Source organism: Tachysurus vachellii, chromosome 8 (genome assembly GCF_030014155.1).
Source record: "Tachysurus vachellii isolate PV-2020 chromosome 8, HZAU_Pvac_v1, whole genome shotgun sequence".
NCBI lineage: Eukaryota > Metazoa > Chordata > Actinopteri > Siluriformes > Bagridae > Tachysurus > Tachysurus vachellii.
Window position 1 is genome coordinate 842,501 of NC_083467.1, and position 26,134 is coordinate 868,634.

Consider the following 26,134-nt stretch of genomic DNA (forward strand, 5'->3'; position numbering starts at 1 on the left):
CACTTTAGTTCTGAGCTGAAAAGAAATGGGAAGGGAACAGAATAAATGAGTGAAGCTGCAGCACATTTCCTCACCCAGCATGATGGCAGTTTCAGTCCTTATATATGTCTGAGTATGTGTGTGTCTGTGTGTGTGTCTGTGTGTGTGTGTGTCTGTGTGTGTCTGAGTGTGTATGTGTCTAAGTGTGTGTCTGAGTGTGTGTGTGTGTATCTGAATGTGTATGTGTCTGAGTGTGTGTGTGTCTGAGCATTTCCTCACCCAGCATGATGGCAGTTTCAGTCCTTATATATGTCTGAATATGTGTGTGTCTGTGTGTGTGTCTGTGTGTGTCTGTGTGTGTCTGAGTGTGTATGTGTCTAAGTGTGTGTCTGAGTGTGTGTGTGTATCTGAATGTGTATGTGTGAGTGTGTGTGTGTCTGAACATTTCCTCACCCAGCATGATGGCAGTTTCAGTCCTTATATATGTCTGAGTACGTGTGTCTGTGTGTCTGAGTGTGTGTGTGTGTCTGAGTGTGTCTGAATGTGTATGTGTCCAAGTGTGTGTCTGAGTGTGTGCGTCTGAATGTGTGTCTCTGTGTCTGAGTGTGTGTCTCTGAGTGTGTGTGTCTGAGTGTGTGTGTGTGTGTGTGTCTGAGTGTGTGTGTGTCTGTCTGTGTGTGTGTCTGTCTGTGTGTGTGTCTGAACGTGTGTCCGTCTGTGTGTGTGTCTGAATGTGTGTGTCTAAGTGTGTGTCTGAGTGTGTGTGTGTGTGTCTGAATGTGTGTGTCTAAGTGTGTGTCTAAGTGTGTCTGAACATTTCCTCACCCAGCGTGATGGCAGTTTCAGTCCTTATATATGTCTGAGTATATGTGTGTCTGTGTGTGTCTGAGTGTGTGTGTCTAAATGTGTGTCTGTCTGTGTGTGTGTGTGTCTGAGTGTGTGTGTGTCTGAGTGTGTGTGTGTGTCTGAATGTGTATGTGTCTAAGTGTGTGTCTGTCAGTGTGTGTGTGTCTGAACGTGTGTCTGTCTGTGTGTGTGTGTCTGAATGTGTGTGTCTAAGTGTGTGTCTGTGTGTGTGTCTGTGTCTAAATGTGTGTCTGTCTGTGTGTGTGTGTCTGAGCATTTCCTCACCCAGCATGATGGCAGTTTCAGTCCTTATATATGTCTGAGTATGTGTGTGTCTGTGTGTGTATTTGTCTAAGTGTGTGTCTGAGTGTGTGTGTGTATCTGAATGTGTATGTGTGAGTGTGTGTGTGTCTGAACATTTCCTCACCCAGCATGATGGCAGTTTCAGTCCTTATATATGTCTGAGTATGTGTGTCTGTGTGTCTGAGTGTGTGTGTGTGTCTGAGTGTGTCTGAATGTGTATGTGTCCAAGTGTGTGTCTGAGTGTGTGCGTCTGAATGTGTGTCTCTGTGTCTGAGTGTGTGTCTCTGAGTGTGTGTGTCTGAGTGTGTGTGTGTGTGTGTGTCTGAGTGTGTGTGTGTCTGTCTGTGTGTGTGTCTGAACGTGTGTCTGTCTGTGTGTGTGTCTGAATGTGTGTGTCTAAGTGTGTCTGAGTGTGTGTGTGTCTGAATGTGTGTGTCTAAGTGTGTGTCTAAGTGTGTGTGTGTGTCTGAACATTTCCTCACCCAGCGTGATGGCAGTTTCAGTCCTTATATATGTCTGAGTATATGTGTGTCTGTGTGTGTGTCTGAGTGTGTGTGTCTAAATGTGTGTCTGTCTGTGTGTGTGTGTCTGAGTGTGTGTGTGTCTGAGTGTGTGTGTGTGTCTGAATGTGTATGTGTCTAAGTGTGTGTCTGTCAGTGTGTGTGTGTCTGAACGTGTGTCTGTCTGTGTGTGTGTGTCTGAATGTGTGTGTCTAAGTGTGTGTCTGTGTGTGTGTCTGTGTGTCTGAGTGTGTGTGTCTAAATGTGTGTCTGTCTGTGTGTGTGTGTCTGAACATTTCCTCACCCAGCGTGATGGCAGTTTCAGTCCTTATATATGTCTGAGTATGTGTGTCTGTGTGTCTGAGTGTGTGTGTGTCTGAGTGTGTCTGAATGTGTATGTGTCTAAGTGTGTGTCTGAATGTGTGTGTCTGAGTGTGTGTGTGTGTGTGTGTCTGAATGTGTGTGTCTAAATGTGTGTCTGTCTGTGTGTGTGTGTGTGTCTGAACATTTCCTCACCCAGCGTGATGGCAGTTTCAGTCCTTATATGTCTGAGTACGTGTGTGTCTGTGTGTGTGTGTCTAAATGTGTGTCTGTCTGTGTGTGTGTGTCTGAGTGTGTGTGTCTAAATGTGTGTCTGTCTGTGTGTGTGTGTCTGAACATTTCCTCACCCAGCGTGATGGCAGTTTCAGTCCTTATATGTCTGAGTATGTGTGTGTCTGTGTGTGTGTCTGTGTGTGTGTTTGTGAGTAATTTCCAAACAACTGATAATTTGTAGAACTTATTAGAAACAACTGTATGTAAATATAAATCAGTGGGATAACAAAGGCAATGTTCAGGAAGGAGAAACTAAATAACTCACTGTATAAAGTGACACGTTACCTGTCGTGCTCAAATACTCTCTGGAATCCACCGCAGCACTTATTAGACGACACCTGCTTTAACGCCATGACCTGCTTTAATCAGAACAAACACATTTATAAGATAATTAATAATAAATTATTATTATTATTTTTTCTTTCACTTATTATTTCATGCATATTCTGTCACTGCTGGGGATGTTTACACTTGTGCACTTAACAGACCACACCTACAAAAATAGTCTACTAATATACACTTAGTGCACTACACCCTTACTGCACTATACACCACACCCTTACTGCACTACACACATACACACTACACACATACTGCACTACACACATACACACTACACACATACAGCACTACACACATACACACTGCACTACACACATACACACTTACTGCACTACACACCACACCCTTACTGCACTACACACATACACACTACACACATACAGCACTACACACATACAGCACTACACACATACACACTTACTGCACTACACACATACACACTGCACTACACACATAATGCACTACACACATACAGACTTACTGCACACTTACTGCACTACACACATACACACATACTGCACTACACACAACACACATACACACTTACTGCACTACACACATACACACTGCACTACACACATAATGCACTACACACATACAGACTTACTGCACACTTACTGCACTACACACATACACACATACTGCACTACACACAACACACATACACACTTACTGCACTACACACATACACACTACACTACACACATACACACTTACTGCACACACACATAATGCACTACACACTACACACTTACTGCACTACACACATACACACATACTGCACTACACACATACACACTTACTGCACTACACACATACTGCACTACACACATACACACTTACTGCACTACACACATACACACTTACTGCACTACACACATACACTACACACATACACACTTACTGCACACACACATAATGCACTACACACTACACACTTACTGCACTACACACATACACACATACTGCACTACACACATACACACTTACTGCACTACACACATACTGCACTACACACATACACACTTACTGCACACACATAATGCACTACACACTACACACATACACACATACTGCACTACACACAACACGCATGCACACTTACTGCACTACACACATACACACTACACTACACACACACTACACTACACACACACACAACACTACACTACACTACACACATGCACACTACACTACACTACACACATACACACTACACACATACACACTACACTACACACACACAACACTACACTACACTACACTACACTACACTACACACATACACACTACACTACACACATACACACTACACTACACTACACACATACACACTACACTACACTACACTACACACATACACACTACACTACACACAACACTACACTACACTACACTACACACATACACACTACACTACACTACACACACACAACACTACACTACACACACACAACACAACACTACACTACACACATACACACTACACTACACTACACACATACACACTACACTACACTACACACACACAACACTACACTACACTACACTACACTACACTACACACATACACACTACACAACACCGCTGTAAAGTTACAATATAAGACACAAATCAACATCCAGGTTTTAGATCACCTGAAATCTCTAACTATACAATAATAACAGCAGGTAAAATGAAGTTATAATCGTTATTTGCAGGAAGTGAAACGTAATGATTTCAGCTCGCGTTATGTCACTAATTTACCACAGACTCTTACTGTAACACACGAACATTAACAGCGACCTTTTGTTATTTTGTTCCTAACAAACTTTCTGTGTAAAACAGATTGTTCACTTCTGCAGATCCTTCAGCAGGCTTCAGAGTTCCTCACTAACGTCACGACGTCACGTCACGGCGTGTTTACGTCACCGCCACGCAGCCGCCCTATCAGCCACTGTAGTAACCACTGACTGAATGTAAACCACGTGTCAGACCTAATATTACACATGAACATGTATTTATACCTAATTACATATACATCACAATCAAAATACAGACCGCATAACAGTTTACTGATTTAAAAATGGGGGATTTAGCAGTTTAATGCTAAAATTAATGCTAAAATATAACAACTGATATAAATATGAGGAAACCTGACCTCAAACCCATATGTGACCCATGGGCTTGAACTAATATTTATTCACCTTTTGCATTTATAAATAAGCGCCACTCTTTTGCGAAGGCTTTGCAGTAGTTGTTGGAGCGTGATGTAGGATTAGTGTTTGTTCTACATGAGCATAAGTGAGATTGGGAACTAATTTTAGGATGTGACGAAGGTCTGGTGTGCAGTTGGTGTTCCATTTCATCCAAAATAATCTCTGATCCAGTTTATACCCTTTTGGGATCACAGGATTGGTCTTGCTGCAAATAAAAAGCCCACTGGATGTTGCTGCAGGTGTCTGAATGCTTCAACGATCCTGAAGACAAACTTTGAGCTAAGATTAGATGGAATACTCTTCGGTGTTCATATATTTGTTAAGACTATGATTTAATATTTAGAATAATTTTGTTGATTCTGTTATTGAAACTACTGACGTACTGTTCATTCATTATACAAACAATGCATCTGTTTATCCACAGACTGTTTATGACTCAGTGTAAGTTGTGATGACATACAGTCATGACATACACATCAATCAGCTGCTTGAAGACTAGAGATAAACTGCTGGACAGGACCAAGATGGTATTTTTAACAATAAACCACAAAAAAGTTGGGCTTCTCTTTCTTACATTCACTTCAATAATAAAAATAAATAAATATGTAATATATACTTATTGAGCACTTTATTGTAAATATATCTGTATTATAAAGATACACACATTATATGCATATATATTTATATATGTATTGAACTACAAGTATATTGTACTGAGAAACTGAGAGGACGGTATGGGCACATGTGAACTGTGGTGCTGTGGCTTAGCTGGTGAAAATGCCTGTCTTGTAAACAGGAGATCCTGGGTTCAAATCCCTGCAATGCCTGACTTGTCTGGGTAGGCAGAGGAAAAGCCCTTTAACCCCATTATGCCAGCAAGATGGCCCCTGAGCAACAATGCACTGTAAATTTCAGGGTCTCAGGCATTGCACTGATGAGATTAAAAGCTTGTATGTTCAAGTCTTGTCTCCTGATATCCACAGAGTAGCAGGCGTCTCATGAACGGTCGTGTTAAATGCTGTCCATGAATTTGATCGAAGCTGAGAAGACACACCAAGTCCAAATCATTTTTCAGGCTCTGTGGTGCGTTGGACTTCTAGGATCGTTGTTGAGGATATTCAAAGGTTGTGGGTTTGAGTCCCACTGGGGTCGCCTCATTTGGGTGTTGACTTATGGGTTATGTGCCTGAAAGCATAACGTATGGGTTATGTGCCTGAAAGCAGTTCCATGGTGAGGAATGCTGTGGAGCTCTCCATACCCTTGGATTTAAAAGGAACCTTGTCGTGGATAGATTTGTTACAAAAATGGCCAGGGATAAGATCTGTGTTTGTGATTGATTGTATGTCAAGAACCTGAGCAAGATCTATGGTAGGAGAATCGTTCAGACAAACATGCATGCTTTTGCAGGATGAGTAGTACAGCTGTTGTACAATCTTGTCGTACAGAATGTGCAATCATTCATTCGTTCATTCATTCATTCATTTTCTACAGCTTATCTGAACTACCTCGGTCACGGGGAGCCTGTGCCTATCTCAGTCGTCATCGGGCATCAAGGCAGGATACACCATGGACGGAGTGCCAGACCATCACAAGGCGCACACACACACTTGCATTTTACATATGGCAGGTTTAATGCTCAGACACACTATCACAGATGATATTATGGCCAAGTGTGATTGCTGTTGTGCCGTGGCTTAGTTGGTGAGAGCGCCTGTCTAGTAAACAAGAGATCCTGGGTTCCAATCCCAGCAGTGCCTGGCTTGTCTGGGTAGGCAGAGGAAATCCCTTTGCCAGCAAGTTGGCCCCTGAGCAACAATGCACTGTAAATTTCAGGGTCTTAGGCATAGCTGTGATGAGGTTAAAAGCTTGTATGTTCATCACAGATGATAGTATGGGACAATATTTTGGACCTGTGGTGCTGTGGCTTAGTTGGTGAAAGTGCCTGTCTTGTAAACAGGCGGTCCTGGGTTCAAATCCCAGCAGTGCCTGACTTGTCTGGGTATGTAGTAGCAATGCCTTTATTATACTCTGAGACAAAACACCAGCCCAGCAAGATGGCCTCTGAGCAACAATGCACTGTAAATTTCAGTATCCTAGGCACTTGCATGTTCATCACAGATGATAGTAGGGGAAGCAGCTTCTGCCCTGCGGTGCTGTGGCTTAGCTGGTGAAAGCGCCTGTCTAGTAAACAGGAGATCCTGGGTTCAAATCCCAGCAGCACCTGACTTGTCTGGGTATGTAGAAGCAATGCCTTTATTATACTCTGAGACAAAACACCAGCCCAGCAAGATGGCCTCTGAGCAACAATGCACTGTAAATTTCAGTATCCTAGGCACTTGCATGTTCATCACAGATGATAGTGGTGGAAGCAGCTTCTGCTCTGCGGTGCTGTGGCTTAGCTGGTGAAAGCGCCTGTCTAGTAAACAGGAGATCCTGGGTTCAAATCCCAGCAGCACCTGACTTGTCTGGGTATGTAGAAGCAATGCCTTTATTATACTCTGAGACAAAACTCCAGCCCAGTAAGATGGCCTCTGAGCAACAATGCACTGTAAATTTCAGTATCCTAGGCAGTGCAGTAATGAGAATAAAAGATTGCATGTTCAAGTCTTGTCTCCTGATATCCACAGAGTAGCAGGCGTCTAATGAACGGTCCATGAATTTGATCGAAGCTGAGAAGACACACCAAGTCCAAGTCACTTTTTCAGGCTCAGTTCTAGGACCTCTGCTTTTCTCGATATACATGCTTCCATTAGGGAACATTATTAGAAGACATGGGATCAGTTTCCATTGTTATGCTGATGACACACAGTTATATATCTCATCAGAACCAGATGAAATAACTAAATTGTCCAAATTAACTCAATGCCTTAGAGAGATAAAAGACTGGATGAGCTGTAATTTTCTGTTGTTAAACTCTGATAAGACAGAAATACTACTTATAGGCCCAAAAACCAGTACACAGAAACTCTCACAATTTAACTTCCAATTAGAGGGATGTACTGTTACTGGTAGCTCGACAGTGAAAGACCTGGGTGTTTATTAGACAGCAACTTGTCTTTTGAAAATCATGTCGCCCAAACCACAAAAACAGCCTTCTTTCACCTTAGAAATATTGCCAAGCTGAGAAACATCCTGTCTGTATCTGATGCTGAGAAGCTAGTTCATGCTTTCATGACCTCTAGACTGGACTATTGTAATGCATTACTAGGTGGTTGTCCTGCATCTTTAATAAATAGGCTACAGTTAGTCCAAAATGCAGCTGCCAGAGTTCTCACTAGGACAAGAAAGTATGACCATATAACCCCAATTTTATCATCTCTACACTGGCTACCTGTTAAGTTTAGAATTGATTACAAACTGCTGCTACTTACGTACAAGGCTCTTAATGGTTTAGCTCCCATGTATCTAACTAGTCTTCTAACACGTTACAATCCTTCACGCTCTCTGAGATCACAAAACTCAGGACTTCTGGTAGTTCCCAGAATATCTAAGTCTACTAAAGGTGGTAGAGCGTTTTCTTATTTAGCTCCCAAACTTTGGAATAGTCTTCCTGATAGTGTTCGGGGCTCAGACACACTTTCCCAGTTTAAATGTAGATTAAAAACTCATCTCTTTAGTCAGGCGTACACATAATACATCCCATAAATATTCTGCACTATCACACTAGACTTGCACATTCTTATGAACAGCAGATATGTTAATCCCTCTGCACTGCTCTTTTTCTACCCATGCTGAGACATCCAGACATTGCATCAGCTCTGATCATCTTCCGTGCGATGAAGTTTTTGGACCTCCACTGAGATGAGGCTGACTCTGTGAGAATCCTGAGACATCTACAGATCTACCAGCTCCAGTTGGACTCTGTGATACTTGTATATTGTAACCACACCATCTAGTGTCACCCATATGAGGATGGGTTCCCCTTGAGTCTGGTTCCTCTCAAGGTTTCTTCCTTTAGCAATCTAAGGGAGTTTTTCCTTGCCACTGCTGCCTGAGTCACCTCAGACTTGCTCATTGGGGACAAATACATATACATACATACACGCTGTGAACTATATATATTTTGAATTTTTATTATATTAATTCTTTATACTACTCCTTATATTTATCTTTTGTTCTATGTTTATGTTCTGTAAAGCTGCTTTGTGACAATGTCCATTGGCCCTGTGGTGCTGTGGCTTAGTTGGTGAAAGTGCCTGTCTAGTAAACAGGAGATCCTGGGTTCAAATCCCAGCAGCACCTGACTTTTTTTTTAGGTATGTAGCAGCAATGCCTTTATTATACTCTGAGACAAAACACCAGCCCAGCAAGAACATTACTGTATAATGTTCTTTATAATGCCTATAATTTATAACTTTATAATGCATCTACATAATGTTCATAATGCCTTTATTATACTCTGAGACAAAACACCAGCCCAGCAAGATGGCCTCTGAGCAACAATAGACTGTAAATTTCAGTAGCCTAGGCACTTGCATGTTCATCACCGATGATAGTAAGGGAAGCAGCTTCTGCCCTGTGGTGCTGTGGCTTAGCTGGTGAAAGTGCCTGTCTAGTAAACAGGTTCAAATCCCAGCAGTGCCTGACTTGTCTGGGTAGGCAGAGACGAAATCCCTTTAACCCCTTTGCCAGCAAGATGGCCCCTGAGCAACAATGCACTGTAAATTTCAGGGTCTTAGGCATAGCCGTGATGAGATTAAAAACTTGTTTGTTCATCACAGATGATAGTACGGGACAATGTTTTGGCTCTGTGGTGCTGTGGCTTAGCTGGTGAAAGCGCCTGTCTAGTAAACAGGAGATCCTGGGTTCAAATCCCAGCAGTGCCTGACTTGTCTGGGTAGGCAGAGGAAATCTTTATTATACTCTGAGACAAAACACCAGCCCAGTAAGATGGCCCCTGAGCAACAATGCACTGTAAATTTCAGGGTCTCAGGCATTGCACTGATGAGATTAAAAGCTTGTATGTTCAAGTCTTGTCTCCTGATATCCACAGAGTAGCAGGCGTCTAATGAACGGTCGTGTGAAATGCCGTCCATGAATTTGATCGAAGCTGAGAAGACACACCAAGTCCAAGGATTTAAAAGGAACTTTGTTGTGGATAGATTTGTTACGAAAATGGCCAGGGATAAGATCTGTGTTTGTGATTGATCGTATGTATTGATCGTATTGCATTTTACATATGCCTGGTTTAATGCTCAGACACACTATCACAGATGATATCATGGCCAAGTGTGATTGCTGTGGTGCTGTGGCTTAGTTGGTGAAAGCGCCTGTCTTGTAAACAGGAGATCCTGGGTTCAAATCCCAGCAGTGCCTGACTTGTCTTGGTATGTAGTAGCAATGCCTTTATTATACTCTGAGACAAAACACCAGCCCAGTAAGATGGCCTCTGAGCAACAATGCACTGGAAATTTCAGTATCCTAGGCAGTGCAGTAATGAGAATAAAAGATTGCATGTTCAAGTCTTGTCTCCTGATATCCACAGAGTAGCAGGCATCTAATGAATGAGTCACTTTTCAGGCTCTGTGGCGCAATGGATAGCGCGTTGGACTTCTAGGATCGTTGTTGAAGATATTCAAAGGTTGTGGGTTCGAGTCCCACCAGAGTCACTTCATTTGGGTGTTGACTTATAGGTTATGTGCCTGAACGCAGTTCCATGGTGAGGAACACTGTGGTGCTCTCCATACCCTTGGATTTAAAAGGAACTTTGTTGTGGATAGATTTGTTACGAAAATGGCCAGGGATAAGATCTGTGTTTGTGATTGATCGTATGTATTGATCGTATTGCATTTTACATATGCCTGGTTTAATGCTCAGACACACTATCACAGATGATATCATGGCCAAGTGTGATTGCTGTGGTGCTGTGGCTTAGTTGGTGAAAGCGCCTGTCTCGTAAACAGGAGATCCTAGGTTCAAATCCCAGCAGCACCTGACTTGTCTGGGTATGTAGAAGCAATGCCTTTATTATACTCTGAGACAAAACACCAGCCCAGCAAGATGGCCTCTGAGCAACAATGCACTGTAAATTTCAGTATCCTAGGCAGTGCAGTAATGAGAATAAAAGATTGCATGTTCAAGTCTTGTCTCCTGATATCCACAGAGTAGCAGGTGTCTAATGAACGGTCCATGAATTTGATCGAAGCTGAGAAGACACACCAAGTCCAAGTCACTTTTTCAGGCTCTGTGGCGCAATGGATAGCGCGTTGGACTTCTAGGATCGTTGTTGAAGATATTCAAAGGTTGTGGGTTCGAGTCCCACCAGAGTCACTTCATTTGGGTGTTGACTTATAGGTTATGTGCCTGAACGCAGTTCCATGGTGAGGAACACTGTGGTGCTCTCCATACCCTTGGATTTAAAAGGAACTTTGTTGTGGATAGATTTGTTACGAAAATGGCCAGGGATAAGATCTGTGTTTGTGATTGATCGTATGTATTGATCGTATTGCATTTTACATATGCCTGGTTTAATGCTCAGACACACTATCACAGATGATATCATAGCCAAGTGTGATTGCTGTGGTGCTGTGGCTTAGTTGGTGAAAGCGCCTGTCTCGTAAACAGGAGATCCTGGGTTCAAATCCCAGCAGCACCTGACTTGTCTGGGTATGTAGAAGCAATGCCTTTATTATACTCTGAGACAAAACACCAGCCCAGTAAGATGGCCTCTGAGCAACAATAGACTGTAAATTTCAGTAGCCTAGGCACTTGCATGTTCATCACTGATGATAGTAGGGGAAGCAGCTAGTAGGGGTAGTAGGGGATTTTATGAGATTCTTCACTGATAAAATCGAAAGTATCAGGAATAAAATAGGTGACACTCAACATATGAGAGTAACTAGCGTCCCGGTCTCACCTAAGGTTCTAGACACACAACTACATTGCTTTGCAAGTACAGGTCAGGAAGAGTTAGATAAACTTATTACTACAGCTAAATCAACAACTTGTTCACTAGACCCCATTCCAACTAAATTACTGAAAGAAGTGTTAAATAAAGCTGGTGAGCCTCTTCTTAATATTATTAACTCCTCGTTATCTTTAGGTTATGTCCCTAAATCCTTCAAGTTGGCAGTTATTAGGCCACTCATTAAGAAACCTAATTTAGATCCTAATGAACTATCAAATTACAGACCTATTTCACACCTTCCGTTTATGTCTAAAATACTAGAAAAGGTTGTGTCTGTTCAACTGAGCTCCTTCTTACAGGAGAACAATATCCTCGAAGAGTTTCAGTCAGGTTTCAGGCCCCATCATAGCACAGAAACTGCACTTGTTAAAGTTACAAATGACTTGTTCTTAGCTTCGGACAAAGACTGTATGTCACTATTAGTTCTACTTGACCTTAGTGCTGCATTCGACACTATAGATCACAACATTCTCCTAGATCACTTACAAAATTACACAGGTATTCACGGACAAGTTTTAAGTTGGTTTAGATCCTACCAGTCTGATCGATACCATTTTGTAGAATTAGATGGTGAACCCTCCAGTTTACTACCAGTTAACCATGGGGTCCCTCAAGGGTCAGTTCTAGGACCTCTGCTTTTCTCGATATACATGCTTCCATTAGGGAACATTATTAGAAGACATGGGATCAGTTTCCATTGTTATGCTGATGACACACAGTTATATATCTCATCAGAACCAGATGAAATAACTAAATTGTCCAAATTAACTCAATGCCTTAGAGAGATAAAAGACTGGATGAGCTGTAATTTTCTGTTGTTAAACTCTGATAAGACAGAAATACTACTTATAGGCCCAAAAACCAGTACACAGAAACTCTCACAATTTAACTTCCAATTAGAGGGATGTACTGTTACTGGTAGCTCGACAGTGAAAGACCTGGGTGTTTATTAGACAGCAACTTGTCTTTTGAAAATCATGTCGCCCAAACCACAAAAACAGCCTTCTTTCACCTTAGAAATATTGCCAAGCTGAGAAACATCCTGTCTGTATCTGATGCTGAGAAGCTAGTTCATGCTTTCATGACCTCTAGGCTGGACTATTGTAATGCATTACTAGGTGGTTGTCCTGCATCTTTAATAAATAGGCTACAGTTAGTCCAAAATGCAGCTGCCAGAGTTCTCACTAGGACAAGAAAGTATGACCATATAACCCCAATTTTATCATCTCTACACTGGCTACCTGTTAAGTTTAGAATTGATTACAAACTGCTGCTACTTACGTACAAGGCTCTTAATGGTTTAGCTCCCATGTATCTAACTAGTCTTCTAACACGTTACAATCCTTCACGCTCTCTGAGATCACAAAACTCAGGACTTCTGGTAGTTCCCAGAATATCTAAGTCTACTAAAGGTGGTAGAGCGTTTTCTTATTTAGCTCCCAAACTTTGGAATAGTCTTCCTGATAGTGTTCGGGGCTCAGACACACTTTCCCAGTTTAAATGTAGATTAAAAACTCATCTCTTTAGTCAGGCGTACACATAATACATCCCATAAATATTCTGCACTATCACACTAGACTTGCACATTCTTATGAACAGCAGATATGTTAATCCCTCTGCACTGCTCTTTTTCTACCCATGCTGAGACATCCAGACATTGCATCAGCTCTGATCATCTTCCGTGCGATGAAGTTTTTGGACCTCCACTGAGATGAGGCTGACTCTGTGAGAATCCTGAGACATCTACAGATCTACCAGCTCCAGTTGGACTCTGTGATACTTGTATATTGTAACCACACCATCTAGTGTCACCCATATGAGGATGGGTTCCCCTTGAGTCTGGTTCCTCTCAAGGTTTCTTCCTTTAGCAATCTAAGGGAGTTTTTCCTTGCCACTGTTGCCTGAGTCACCTCAGACTTGCTCATTGGGGACAAATACATATACATACATACACGCTGTGAACTATATATATTTTGAATTTTTATTATATTAATTCTTTATACTACTCCTTATATTTATCTTTTGTTCTATGTTTATGTTCTGTAAAGCTGCTTTGTGACAATGTCCATTGTGAAAAGCGCTATACAAATAAACTTGAATTGAATTGAATTGAATAGTACGGGACAATATTTTGGCCCTGTGGTGCTGTGGCTTAGTTGGTGAAAGCGCCTGTCTAGTAAACAGGAGATCCTGGGTTCAAATCCCAGCAGCACCTGACTTTTTTTTTAGGTATGTAGCAGCAATGCCTTTATTATACTCTGAGACAAAACACCAGCCCAGCAAGATGGCCTCTGAGCAACAATAGACTGTAAATTTCAGTAGCCTAGGCACTTGCATGTTCATCACCGATGATAGTAAGGGAAGCAGCTTCTGCCCTGTGGTGCTGTGGCTTAGCTGGTGAAAGTGCCTGTCTAGTAAACAGGTTCAAATCCCAGCAGTGCCTGACTTGTCTGGGTAGGCAGAGACGAAATCCCTTTAACCCCTTTGCCAGCAAGATGGCCCCTGAGCAACAATGCACTGTAAATTTCAGGGTCTTAGGCATAGCCGTGATGAGATTAAAAACTTGTTTGTTCATCACAGATGATAGTACGGGACAATGTTTTGGCTCTGTGGTGCTGTGGCTTAGCTGGTGAAAGCGCCTGTCTAGTAAACAGGAGATCCTGGGTTCAAATCCCAGCAGTGCCTGACTTGTCTGGGTAGGCAGAGGAAATCTTTATTATACTCTGAGACAAAACACCAGCCCAGTAAGATGGCCCCTGAGCAACAATGCACTGTAAATTTCAGGGTCTCAGGCATTGCACTGATGAGATTAAAAGCTTGTATGTTCAAGTCTTGTCTCCTGATATCCACAGAGTAGCAGGCGTCTAATGAACGGTCGTGTGAAATGCCGTCCATGAATTTGATCGAAGCTGAGAAGACACACCAAGTCCAAGGATTTAAAAGGAACTTTGTTGTGGATAGATTTGTTACGAAAATGGCCAGGGATAAGATCTGTGTTTGTGATTGATCGTATGTATTGATCGTATTGCATTTTACATATGCCTGGTTTAATGCTCAGACACACTATCACAGATGATATCATGGCCAAGTGTGATTGCTGTGGTGCTGTGGCTTAGTTGGTGAAAGCGCCTGTCTTGTAAACAGGAGATCCTGGGTTCAAATCCCAGCAGTGCCTGACTTGTCTGGGTATGTAGTAGCAATGCCTTTATTATACTCTGAGACAAAACACCAGCCCAGTAAGATGGCCTCTGAGCAACAATGCACTGTAAATTTCAGTATCCTAGGCAGTGCAGTAATGAGAATAAAAGATTGCATGTTCAAGTCTTGTCTCCTGATATCCACAGAGTAGCAGGCATCTAATGAATGAGTCACTTTTCAGGCTCTGTGGCGCAATGGATAGCGCGTTGGACTTCTAGGATCGGTGTTGAAGATATTCAAAGGTTGTGGGTTCGAGTCCCACCAGAGTCACTTCATTTGGGTGTTGACTTATAGGTTATGTGCCTGAACGCAGTTCCATGGTGAGGAACACTGTGGTGCTCTCCATACCCTTGGATTTAAAAGGAACTTTGTTGTGGATAGATTTGTTACGAAAATGGCCAGGGATAAGATCTGTGTTTGTGATTGATCGTATGTATTGATCGTATTGCATTTTACATATGCCTGGTTTAATGCTCAGACACACTATCACAGATGATATCATGGCCAAGTGTGATTGCTGTGGTGCTGTGGCTTAGTTGGTGAAAGCGCCTGTCTCGTAAACAGGAGATCCTAGGTTCAAATCCCAGCAGCACCTGACTTGTCTGGGTATGTAGAAGCAATGCCTTTATTATACTCTGAGACAAAACACCAGCCCAGCAAGATGGCCTCTGAGCAACAATGCACTGTAAATTTCAGTATCCTAGGCAGTGCAGTAATGAGAATAAAAGATTGCATGTTCAAGTCTTGTCTCCTGATATCCACAGAGTAGCAGGTGTCTAATGAACGGTCCATGAATTTGATCGAAGCTGAGAAGACACACCAAGTCCAAGTCACTTTTTCAGGCTCTGTGGCGCAATGGATAGCGCGTTGGACTTCTAGGATCGTTGTTGAAGATATTCAAAGGTTGTGGGTTCGAGTCCCACCAGAGTCACTTCATTTGGGTGTTGACTTATAGGTTATGTGCCTGAACGCAGTTCCATGGTGAGGAACACTGTGGTGCTCTCCATACCCTTGGATTTAAAAGGAACTTTGTTGTGGATAGATTTGTTACGAAAATGGCCAGGGATAAGATCTGTGTTTGTGATTGATCGTATGTATTGATCGTATTGCATTTTACATATGCCTGGTTTAATGCTCAGACACACTATCACAGATGATATCATAGCCAAGTGTGATTGCTGTGGTGCTGTGGCTTAGTTGGTGAAAGCGCCTGTCTCGTAAACAGGAGATCCTGGGTTCAAATCCCAGCAGCACCTGACTTGTCTGGGTATGTAGAAGCAATGCCTTTATTATACTCTGAGACAAAACACCAGCCCAGTAAGATGGCCTCTGAGCAACAATAGACTGTAAATTTCAGTAGCCTAGGCACTTGCATGTTCATCACTGATGATAGTAGGGGAAGCAGCTAGTAGGGGTAGTAGGGGATTTTATGAGATTCTTCACTGATAAAATCGAAAGTATCAGGAATAAAATAGGTGACACTCAACATATGAGAGTAACTAGCGTCCCGGTCTCACCTAAGGTTCTAGACACACAACTACATTGCTTTGCAAGTACAGGTCAGGAAGAGTTAGATAAACTTATTACTACAGCTAAATCAACAACTTGTTCACTAGACCCCATTCCAACTAAATTACTGAAAGAAGTGTTAAATAAAGCTGGTGAGCCTCTTCTTAATATTATTATCTCCTCGTTATCTTTAGGTTATGTCCCTAAATCCTTCAAGTTGGCAGTTATTAGGCCACTCATTAAGAAACCTAATTTAGATCCTAATGAACTATCAAATTACAGACCTATTTCACACCTTCCGTTTATGTCTAAAATACTAGAAAAGGTTGTGTCTGTTCAACTGAGCTCCTTCTTACAGGAGAACAATATCCTCGAAGAGTTTCAGTCAGGTTTCAGGCCCCATCATAGCACAGAAACTGCACTTGTTAAAGTTACAAATGACTTGTTCTTAGCTTCGGACAAAGACTGTATGTCACTATTAGTTCTACTTGACCTTAGTGCTGCATTCGACACTATAGATCACAACATTCTCCTAGATCACTTACAAAATTACACAGGTATTCACGGACAAGTTTTAAGTTGGTTTAGATCCTACCAGTCTGATCGATACCATTTTGTAGAATTAGATGGTGAACCCTCCAGTTTACTACCAGTTAACCATGGGGTCCCTCAAGGGTCAGTTCTAGGACCTCTGCTTTTCTCGATATACATGCTTCCATTAGGGAACATTATTAGAAGACATGGGATCAGTTTCCATTGTTATGCTGATGACACACAGTTATATATCTCATCAGAACCAGATGAAATAACTAAATTGTCCAAATTAACTCAATGCCTTAGAGAGATAAAAGACTGGATGAGCTGTAATTTTCTGTTGTTAAACTCTGATAAGACAGAAATACTACTTATAGGCCCAAAAACCAGTACACAGAAACTCTCACAATTTAACTTCCAATTAGAGGGATGTACTGTTACTGGTAGCTCGACAGTGAAAGACCTGGGTGTTTATTAGACAGCAACTTGTCTTTTGAAAATCATGTCGCCCAAACCACAAAAACAGCCTTCTTTCACCTTAGAAATATTGCCAAGCTGAGAAACATCCTGTCTGTATCTGATGCTGAGAAGCTAGTTCATGCTTTCATGACCTCTAGGCTGGACTATTGTAATGCATTACTAGGTGGTTGTCCTGCATCTTTAATAAATAGGCTACAGTTAGTCCAAAATGCAGCTGCCAGAGTTCTCACTAGGACAAGAAAGTATGACCATATAACCCCAATTTTATCATCTCTACACTGGCTACCTGTTAAGTTTAGAATTGATTACAAACTGCTGCTACTTACGTACAAGGCTCTTAATGGTTTAGCTCCCATGTATCTAACTAGTCTTCTAACACGTTACAATCCTTCACGCTCTCTGAGATCACAAAACTCAGGACTTCTGGTAGTTCCCAGAATATCTAAGTCTACTAAAGGTGGTAGAGCGTTTTCTTATTTAGCTCCCAAACTTTGGAATAGTCTTCCTGATAGTGTTCGGGGCTCAGACACACTTTCCCAGTTTAAATGTAGATTAAAAACTCATCTCTTTAGTCAGGCGTACACATAATACATCCCATAAATATTCTGCACTATCACACTAGACTTGCACATTCTTATGAACAGCAGATATGTTAATCCCTCTGCACTGCTCTTTTTCTACCCATGCTGAGACATCCAGACATTGCATCAGCTCTGATCATCTTCCGTGCGATGAAGTTTTTGGACCTCCACTGAGATGAGGCTGACTCTGTGAGAATCCTGAGACATCTACAGATCTACCAGCTCCAGTTGGACTCTGTGATACTTGTATATTGTAACCACACCATCTAGTGTCACCCATATGAGGATGGGTTCCCCTTGAGTCTGGTTCCTCTCAAGGTTTCTTCCTTTAGCAATCTAAGGGAGTTTTTCCTTGCCACTGTTGCCTGAGTCACCTCAGACTTGCTCATTGGGGACAAATACATATACATACATACACGCTGTGAACTATATATATTTTGAATTTTTATTATATTAATTCTTTATACTACTCCTTATATTTATCTTTTGTTCTATGTTTATGTTCTGTAAAGCTGCTTTGTGACAATGTCCATTGTGAAAAGCGCTATACAAATAAACTTGAATTGAATTGAATTGAATAGTACGGGACAATATTTTGGCCCTGTGGTGCTGTGGCTTAGTTGGTGAAAGCGCCTGTCTAGTAAACAGGAGATCCTGGGTTCAAATCCCAGCAGCACCTGACTTTTTTTAGGTATGTAGCAGCAATGCCTTTATTATACTCTGAGACAAAACACCAGCCCAGCAAGATGGCCTCTGAGCAACAATAGAGTGTAAATTTCAGTAGCCTAGGCACTTGCATGTTCATCACCGATGATAGTAAGGGAAGCAGCTTCTGCCCTGTGGTGCTGTGGCTTAGCTGGTGAAAGTGCCTGTCTAGTAAACAGGTTCAAATCCCAGCAGTGCCTGACTTGTCTGGGTAGGCAGAGACGAAATCCCTTTAACCCCTTTGCCAGCAAGATGGCCCCTGAGCAACAATGCACTGTAAATTTCAGGGTCTTAGGCATAGCCGTGATGAGATTAAAAACTTGTTTGTTCATCACAGATGATAGTACGGGACAATGTTTTGGCTCTGTGGTGCTGTGGCTTAGCTGGTGAAAGCGCCTGTCTAGTAAACAGGAGATCCTGGGTTCAAATCTGTAAATTTCAGGGTCTCAGGCATTGCACTGATGAGATTAAAAGCTTGTATGTTCAAGTCTTGTCTCCTGATATCCACAGAGTAGCAGGCGTCTAATGAACGGTCGTGTGAAATGCTGTCCATGAATTTGATCGAAGCTGTGAAGACACACCAAGTCCAAGTCATTTTTCAGGCTCTGTGGCGCAATGGATAGCGCGTTGGACTTCTAGGATCGTTGTTGTAGATATTCAAAGGTTGTGGGTTTGAGTCCCACCAGAGTCACTTCATTTGGGTGTTGACTTATAGGTTATGTGCCTGAAAGCAGTTCCATGGTGAGGAACACTGTGGTGCTCTCCATACCCTTGGATTTAAAAGGAACTTTGTTGTGGATAGATTTGTTACGAAAATGGCCAGGGATAAGATCTGTGTTTGTGATTGATCGTATGTATTGATCGTATTGCATTTTACATATGCCTGGTTTAATGCTCAGACACACTATCACAGATGATATTATGGCCAAGTGTGATTGCTGTGGTGCTGTGGCTTAGTTGGTGAAAGCGCCTGTCTAGTAAACAGGTTCAAATCCCAGCAGTGCCTGACTTGTCTGGGTAGGCAGAGGAAATCCCTTTAACCCCTTTGCCAGCAAGATGGCCCCTGAGCAACAATGCACTGTAAATTTCAGGGTCTTAGGCATAGCCGTGATGAGATTAAAAACTTGTTTGTTCATCACAGATGATAGTACGGGACAATGTTTTGGCCCTGTGGTGCTGTGGCTTAGCTGGTGAAAGCGCCTGTCTAGTAAACAGGAGATCCTGGGTTCAAATCCCAGCAGTGCCTGACTTGTCTGGGTAGGCAGAGGAAATCTTTATTATACTCTGAGACAAAACACCAGCCCAGTAAGATGGCCCCTGAGCAACAATGCACTGTAAATTTCAGGGTCTCAGGCATTGCACTGATGAGATTAAAAGCTTGTATGTTCAAGTCTTGTCTCCTGATATCCACAGAGTAGCAGGCGTCTAATGAACGGTCGTGTGAAATGCCGTCCATGAATTTGATCGAAGCTGAGAAGACACACCAAGTCCAAGGATTTAAAAGGAACTTTGTTGTGGATAGATTTGTTACGAAAATGGCCAGGGATAAGATCTGTGTTTGTGATTGATCGTATGTATTGATCGTATTGCATTTTACATATGCCTGGTTTAATGCTCAGACACACTATCACAGATGATATCATGGCCAAGTGTGATTGCTGTGGTGCTGTGGCTTAGTTGGTGAAAGCGCCTGTCTCGTAAACAGGAGATCCTGGGTTCAAATCCCAGCAGTGCCTGACTTGTCTTGGTATGTAGTAGCAATGCCTTTATTATACTCTGAGACAAAACACCAGCCCAGCAAGATGGCCTCTGAGCAACAATGCACTGTAAATTTCAGTATCCTAGGCAGTGCAGTAATGAGAATAAAAGATTGCATGTTCAAGTCTTGTCTCCTGATATCCACAGAGTAGCAGGCATCTAATGAACGGTCGTGTGAAATGCTGTCCATGAATTTGATCGAAGCTGTGAAGACACACCAAGTCCAAGTCATTTTTCAGGCTCTGTGGCGCAATGGATAGCGCGTTGGACTTCTAGGATCGTTGTTGTAGATATTCAAAGGTTGTGGGTTCGAGTCCCACCAGAGTCACTTCATTTGGATGTTGACTTATAGGTTATGTGCCTGAAAGCAGTTCCATGGTGAGGAACACTGTGGTGCTCTCCATACCCTTGGATTTAAAAGGAACTTTGTTGTGGATAGATTTGTTACGAAAATGGCCAGGGATAAGATCTGTGTTTGTGATTGATCGTATGTATTGATCGTATTGCATTTTACATATGCCTGGTTTAATGCTCAGACACACTATCACAGATGATATTATGGCCAAGTGTGATTGCTGTGGTGCTGTGGCTTAGTTGGTGAAAGCGCCTGTCTAGTAAACAGGAGATCCTGGGTTCAAATCCCAGCAGCACCTGACTTGTCTGGGTATGTAGAAGCAATGCCTTTATTATACTCTGAGACAAAACACCAGCCCAGTAAGATGGCCTCTGAGCAACAATGTACTGTAAATTTCAGGGTCTTAGCCATAGCTGTGATGAGATTAAAAACTTGTATGATCATCACAGATGATAGTATGGGACAACATTTTGGACCTGTGGTGCTGTGGCTTAGTTGGTGAAAGCGCCTGTCAGGAGATCCTGGGGAGATCATGGGTTCAAATCCCAGCAGTGCCTGACTTGTCTGGGTATGTAGAAGCAATGCCTTTATTGTACTCTGAAACAAAACACCACTTGAGCAAGATGGCTTATAAGCAACAGTGCAATTGCAGTGAATAAACAAATAAATGACATTTTTTTGTAAGTATAATTAATTAATGTACTGCTTATAAATGAGACCACTCATTAACCATGGTCTACTCAGGCAATGTTTAAATCTTCTACTGCTGCAGCACTTGAGCACGCCTTCATTTTGGAGAAAAAAATCACATATGGGTGAAATTCTCAGTTCCTTGTTTATGACTATGTAATAATACAACCCAGTTTCAGTGCTTTTGGTCAAATATCTGTTTAGGAATAGAATGTGGTGTTTCTTATAGACATTAACCTATATTTTAATGTGTTGTAGTTGAACTTGATATGCACTACGATATTGAGCCTGCAGAGGTCACACTTTCCTATTCTTTCCTTTTTAAAACCCATACACGGTGTAAAACAGCCTTAATTTCACCAACAATACAACTGTAGATGCATTTTACATGCTTTGTATAAGATGCGTTTTTCTTTATACTTATTCTTTATAAGATGCGTTTTTCTTTATATATCTCTCACCCACCCAAATCCACCAATCTGCTAACAAAGAGATGTGGATGTGTTAGATCAGGGAAAATATTACATGTAGAGAATAAAGCAATGCTTCTTGGTTGTGAATCTTGTTTTTCGGAATTTAACACAGTCTAAATGTACCTGGTATAAATTTGGTATAATCTGTAAAAAAGGTGGAAAGTTAAAAGCACCTCCTAAAAACACCTTTGTCAGGGACAGACTATGCTAATTTGGCCTTAGGTGAAAAAAATCATCGACCTGCCCCCTTGATTTGCTCCACCTGTCTTCACTTTTCCCCCTGGAAACCTCAACTTGCAGTAGGACAATAATTCATAATATGACACTGTAACTGAGGACTGAGAAGTCGTAACCTCCAGGCTCATGTTTAACAGTGTATTAATGAGTAGTATTTGAATTTTTATTTTGCAGGTTTTCCAGAACAAATTCTTGGTGTGTGTGTGTGCGCGTGTGTGTGTGTGTGTGTCTAGTTGTGTGTCAAACTTGGGAATTTCACCGGATTTGATTAACTGTGTATCTCTGTTTGCACGGTACCCCGCAATGGACAGACGACATCCAGGGTGTATTCCTACCATGCAACTGAACCTACAACACCACCTGTTACACCACCATGTCATCCGATTAGCTGCTGTGCTTAAAGTTAAATCAAAATTAATTTGATTTCTAACTTCATCAAATTACATAGAATGTCAGTTATATATCTTAATTTTTTAAAACATTTTTGCTTAACTGTATTTTTTTATCTAATTCTGAAACTGACACCTTCTTACCAAGTTTCTGTTCATATTGTTCACAGTCACTCACAGCCTGAATGAACCCTGACAGAATTATTCTATCATACAGTAGAACATTGAGTATAAAACCTGTGGGCATTTTGGTCAAATTATTTCCATTTTTATTTAACATATATTGAGTTTATTAAGGGGGGGGCATGGGGCTTAGTGGTTAGCACGTTCGCCTCACACCTCCAGGGTCGGGGTTCGATTCCCGCCTCCACCTTGTGTGTGTGGAGTTTGCATGTTCTCCCCGTGCCTCGGGGGTTTCCTCCGGGTACTCCGGTTTCCTCCCCCGGTCCAAAGACATGCATGGTAGGTTGATTGGAATCTCTGGAAAATTGTCTGTAGTGTGTGATTGTGTGAGTGAATGAGAGTGTGTGTGTGTGTGTGTGTGCTCTGTGATGGGTTGGCACTCCGTCCAGGGTGTATCCTGCCTTGATGCCCGATGACGCCTGAGATAGGCACAGGCTCCCCGTGACCCGAGGTAGTTCGGATAAGCGGTAGAAGATGAATGAATATTTACATTTTTAAAATGATTAAATTAGTGTACTATAGAACTAAAAATCATACATACAGTTAAGCAGAATTATGATTTTCTTGCCTTTTGGAGGATACTGATGTGTGTTGTATAAAAAAGAGATCTAAATTGTCTCCTGTGTGGTTTAAGAAGTGAGTCATAGCCAAGCTGTAATTGCTTCATTTTTCATGCAGACGAGCACTGCTCTGGATTCTCTAGACATTTGAATAAAACCCTTTCTATGTCTGGTTCCTCTTTGAAATGCCCATAAAATATGTGTGTGTGTGTTTTTTTAATCTAATACTGTATGTGTTTTGATAATTACTTTAATCTTTGTACCAAAAAGCAGATCAAAGATGTTCTGACTGATTTCTTCACAGTTTATGAGCGAGGTAGAATTTTACTTCTCCAAATAACCAGAGGAATGATCCTGAGTCATATTTAAGTATATTTAAGAAAGACTTTAAGTTTGGACGAGGTGTAAATCTACACTTCAGTATGATAAACATTGCGCTTTTCAGTTTTTCTTTCTTTTTTCTTTGTTTTTTTCTTTTTTCTTGCATTTGTTTACGCAGTTCTCTCTCACACACTACAGCTGCATTTATTCCTAATTTAATATATTTATTCATTTTATATTTATATTTCTTTTTGTCTACACATGTAAATTGGAGTTAAGCTGCAGTTCAAACACTGATGATTCAAACACTGATGATATTCACAGCAGCAAAACTTTCATTCATTAATTCATCAGCAATTCGATTACGAAGGCTAAGGAAAGCCCAAGACCTCAATCATGACCACGTTCTCCAGAGGGACCATTGAGAGCGTCCTAAACAGCAGCATCAGCGCTTGGTTGGTTCACTGTCTCAGATCTCAAGACCCTGTAGCGGATAGTGAGGACAGCTGAGAAGATCATCAGTCTCTCTTCCCTTTATAACAGCCATTTACACTACAGACTGCATCCGCAAAGCCAACAGCATTGTGGATGACACCACACACTCTTGATCATCCTGCTGTCTGGGAAAAGGCACCGAAGCATTCAGGGTCCCACAACCAGACAGTGTAACAGGTTATTTTCTCATAAGACAGGCTAAACCCTGGGGATTAGGGTGTTGGGTTACCAATCGGAAGGTTGTGAGTTCGATACCTACGTCCACCAAACTGCCACTGCTGGGCCCCTGAGCAAGGCCCTAAACCCTCAATTGCTCAGTTGTATAAAATATGAGATAAAATGTAAGTCGCTCTGGATATAAGGGTGTCTGCTAAATGCTGTAAATGTAAACGTAAGACATGGAAGAAGATTTCTGCTATAAGAGTGTCCACTAGAGTGCAGTGCTCTGTCATGTTTCTGGAGTTTGGATCGTGTGATCTTTGAGAAAAGATGCATTCCATACTAATAACTAAAGGACCTTTTTCATTAGCCATATGCAAAGATTCAGAATTTTTTCTGTGATTTCTGTGTTTCACCTTACACACAGTACGCATTTATACTGAAAGCCAACTCACACTTAGTGACTTAATGCATTGAGAACCTCCAAACACACTGCATCGTGCATTCACATGCAAGCCCGCAGATGCCTTTAGGAATCAACCAAATAAACAATAACCGCCTACAACAGACCAAAAATGGCTGCATTACAAAGCAGAAGTCTGCATCTCGGTCATGGCTGCCTGGAGCAGTGAAACCACTGCACTGCTTTGCCATACTGTCTGGGGCTTAATAGAGCAACTGAATATATTTGTCACTTAAATACACAACTAGCTTTAATGGTGTGACCGATGACACGTCTCAGTGCTTTCCAAACTTCACTGCACACTCATGTTATGCTGCATCCTTAAACGATATTCATCTGAACACTGCACCGTTGCACGACAGTGGATGTGTACATTTCATTCAAAGACACTATCACAAATTGTCTTAACGTGCAAATGTAGGTAGAGGACATTTCTAATTGGGGGAGAATTGTTGTAACTTTAACTTTTAACTTTAGAATCTAAATCATGAGATGGAAAAGAGAAAAACGCTCTTATAGCAAAATAAAACATCTCTAATCTATAATGCTGTACAGAAATTGCTGACAATTGTAAAGTTATTACTCACATGCAAGCAATAACTGAAGAAAAAAAAAACAAGCAAACCCCCAGGACATGGCAGCAGCTAAAGAACTCAATTATATGGAGTTCAGACCCAAAGTATGTTTCATCCAAGTTACTAAAATAACAATTTCAGTATCTGCAGAATTTTGCTGCAGGAAAAAAGTATTTGTTAAGGAATAAAAACAACCTCTCCTGCACTTCCCTGTGCTCCAGATCCTGCATGCTGTTCTATGGAGCTCAGAGCTTTGTTAACCCTTAATATCCAGGCTTAAGGAGTGTGCTAGTGCACGGAAGTCACTAAACTAAGCTACAATCTTAGTTCATTCACAGTTAATGATCTCTATCAAGCATGTGCATGGCTTCTATTCTGTGTATTCCATGCACATGCTTGATAGAGCTGTATTTATTACCGATCAGTTCTCATATGAAGTTTATTACATGCATTGATAAGCAATGCCTGATGTAAAAAAGGCAGATGCTGCACACATGACAGGAGTGAAATGAAAACTACTCTGAAACGGCACATGGATGGGTAAGAAGGTTGCTGTAGGAGCACGATGGTTCGTTTTAATCAGATATTTTTCAGATCATTGCAGCAGATGAAGGGTGCATGGTGTCTTAGTGGTTAGCACGTTCGCCTCACACCTCCAGGGTTGGGGGTTCGATTCCCGCCTCCACCTTGTGTGTGTGGAGTTTGTATGTTCTCCCCGTGCCTCGGGGGTTTCCTCCGGGTACTCCGGTTTCCTCCCCCGGTCCAAAGACATGCATGGTAGGTTGATTGGCATCTCTGGA

At 41.7% G+C, this 26,134-nt stretch overlaps 1 protein-coding gene and 23 non-coding genes across 25 annotated transcripts in view; 23 read left to right on the top strand and 1 right to left on the bottom strand.

Moving 5' to 3' along the window:
- The window catches only part of esd (esterase D/formylglutathione hydrolase), an 8,721-nt gene extending 4,246 nt beyond the window's left edge, over positions 1-4,475 (bottom strand). Inside the window, exons 1-3 of one of the 2 annotated variants that reach the window (XM_060875663.1) lie at positions 4,350-4,475; positions 2,508-2,578; positions 1-15 (exon numbers count right to left, since the gene is read on the bottom strand). The exon at positions 1-15 is cut by the window's left edge and continues 74 nt beyond it. In XM_060875663.1, the coding sequence (XP_060731646.1) occupies positions 1-15; positions 2,508-2,575 (83 nt within the window). In that variant the 5' untranslated portion in view covers positions 2,576-2,578; positions 4,350-4,475. Of the gene's footprint in view, positions 16-2,507; positions 2,582-4,349 lie in introns of both variants that reach the window. The other variant, XM_060875664.1, reaches the window with a different exon arrangement.
- Positions 4,476-6,676: 2,201 nt separating this feature from the next.
- On the top strand, positions 6,677-6,750 carry trnat-ugu (transfer RNA threonine (anticodon UGU)). The gene has a single exon. It is a non-coding gene; the product is annotated as a tRNA-Thr (tRNA).
- Positions 6,751-6,911: 161 nt separating this feature from the next.
- trnat-agu (transfer RNA threonine (anticodon AGU)) lies at positions 6,912-6,985 on the top strand. The gene has a single exon. It is a non-coding gene; the product is annotated as a tRNA-Thr (tRNA).
- A 161-nt stretch (positions 6,986-7,146) lies between these two features.
- Positions 7,147-7,220, top strand: trnat-agu (transfer RNA threonine (anticodon AGU)). Its single transcript has one exon. It is a non-coding gene; the product is annotated as a tRNA-Thr (tRNA).
- A 1,710-nt stretch (positions 7,221-8,930) lies between these two features.
- On the top strand, positions 8,931-9,004 carry trnat-agu (transfer RNA threonine (anticodon AGU)). The gene has a single exon. It is a non-coding gene; the product is annotated as a tRNA-Thr (tRNA).
- Positions 9,005-9,514: 510 nt separating this feature from the next.
- Positions 9,515-9,588, top strand: trnat-agu (transfer RNA threonine (anticodon AGU)). The gene has a single exon. It is a non-coding gene; the product is annotated as a tRNA-Thr (tRNA).
- A 416-nt stretch (positions 9,589-10,004) lies between these two features.
- On the top strand, positions 10,005-10,078 carry trnat-ugu (transfer RNA threonine (anticodon UGU)). Its single transcript has one exon. It is a non-coding gene; the product is annotated as a tRNA-Thr (tRNA).
- Positions 10,079-10,281: 203 nt separating this feature from the next.
- On the top strand, positions 10,282-10,371 carry trnar-ucu (transfer RNA arginine (anticodon UCU)). Its single transcript is given in 2 exon segments — positions 10,282-10,318; positions 10,336-10,371. It is a non-coding gene; the product is annotated as a tRNA-Arg (tRNA).
- A 251-nt stretch (positions 10,372-10,622) lies between these two features.
- Positions 10,623-10,696, top strand: trnat-cgu (transfer RNA threonine (anticodon CGU)). The gene has a single exon. It is a non-coding gene; the product is annotated as a tRNA-Thr (tRNA).
- A 246-nt stretch (positions 10,697-10,942) lies between these two features.
- Positions 10,943-11,032, top strand: trnar-ucu (transfer RNA arginine (anticodon UCU)). The gene is given in 2 exon segments: positions 10,943-10,979; positions 10,997-11,032. It is a non-coding gene; the product is annotated as a tRNA-Arg (tRNA).
- A 251-nt stretch (positions 11,033-11,283) lies between these two features.
- Positions 11,284-11,357, top strand: trnat-cgu (transfer RNA threonine (anticodon CGU)). Its single transcript has one exon. It is a non-coding gene; the product is annotated as a tRNA-Thr (tRNA).
- Positions 11,358-13,810: 2,453 nt separating this feature from the next.
- Positions 13,811-13,884, top strand: trnat-agu (transfer RNA threonine (anticodon AGU)). Its single transcript has one exon. It is a non-coding gene; the product is annotated as a tRNA-Thr (tRNA).
- A 396-nt stretch (positions 13,885-14,280) lies between these two features.
- On the top strand, positions 14,281-14,354 carry trnat-agu (transfer RNA threonine (anticodon AGU)). The gene has a single exon. It is a non-coding gene; the product is annotated as a tRNA-Thr (tRNA).
- A 416-nt stretch (positions 14,355-14,770) lies between these two features.
- trnat-ugu (transfer RNA threonine (anticodon UGU)) lies at positions 14,771-14,844 on the top strand. Its single transcript has one exon. It is a non-coding gene; the product is annotated as a tRNA-Thr (tRNA).
- Positions 14,845-15,047: 203 nt separating this feature from the next.
- trnar-ucu (transfer RNA arginine (anticodon UCU)) lies at positions 15,048-15,137 on the top strand. The gene is given in 2 exon segments: positions 15,048-15,084; positions 15,102-15,137. It is a non-coding gene; the product is annotated as a tRNA-Arg (tRNA).
- Positions 15,138-15,388: 251 nt separating this feature from the next.
- trnat-cgu (transfer RNA threonine (anticodon CGU)) lies at positions 15,389-15,462 on the top strand. Its single transcript has one exon. It is a non-coding gene; the product is annotated as a tRNA-Thr (tRNA).
- Positions 15,463-15,708: 246 nt separating this feature from the next.
- Positions 15,709-15,798, top strand: trnar-ucu (transfer RNA arginine (anticodon UCU)). Its single transcript is given in 2 exon segments — positions 15,709-15,745; positions 15,763-15,798. It is a non-coding gene; the product is annotated as a tRNA-Arg (tRNA).
- A 251-nt stretch (positions 15,799-16,049) lies between these two features.
- On the top strand, positions 16,050-16,123 carry trnat-cgu (transfer RNA threonine (anticodon CGU)). The gene has a single exon. It is a non-coding gene; the product is annotated as a tRNA-Thr (tRNA).
- A 2,453-nt stretch (positions 16,124-18,576) lies between these two features.
- On the top strand, positions 18,577-18,650 carry trnat-agu (transfer RNA threonine (anticodon AGU)). Its single transcript has one exon. It is a non-coding gene; the product is annotated as a tRNA-Thr (tRNA).
- A 627-nt stretch (positions 18,651-19,277) lies between these two features.
- trnar-ucu (transfer RNA arginine (anticodon UCU)) lies at positions 19,278-19,367 on the top strand. Its single transcript is given in 2 exon segments — positions 19,278-19,314; positions 19,332-19,367. It is a non-coding gene; the product is annotated as a tRNA-Arg (tRNA).
- Positions 19,368-19,848: 481 nt separating this feature from the next.
- On the top strand, positions 19,849-19,922 carry trnat-agu (transfer RNA threonine (anticodon AGU)). Its single transcript has one exon. It is a non-coding gene; the product is annotated as a tRNA-Thr (tRNA).
- A 416-nt stretch (positions 19,923-20,338) lies between these two features.
- On the top strand, positions 20,339-20,412 carry trnat-cgu (transfer RNA threonine (anticodon CGU)). The gene has a single exon. It is a non-coding gene; the product is annotated as a tRNA-Thr (tRNA).
- Positions 20,413-20,672: 260 nt separating this feature from the next.
- Positions 20,673-20,762, top strand: trnar-ucu (transfer RNA arginine (anticodon UCU)). Its single transcript is given in 2 exon segments — positions 20,673-20,709; positions 20,727-20,762. It is a non-coding gene; the product is annotated as a tRNA-Arg (tRNA).
- Positions 20,763-21,013: 251 nt separating this feature from the next.
- trnat-agu (transfer RNA threonine (anticodon AGU)) lies at positions 21,014-21,087 on the top strand. The gene has a single exon. It is a non-coding gene; the product is annotated as a tRNA-Thr (tRNA).
- Positions 21,088-26,134: the final 5,047 nt, after the last annotated feature.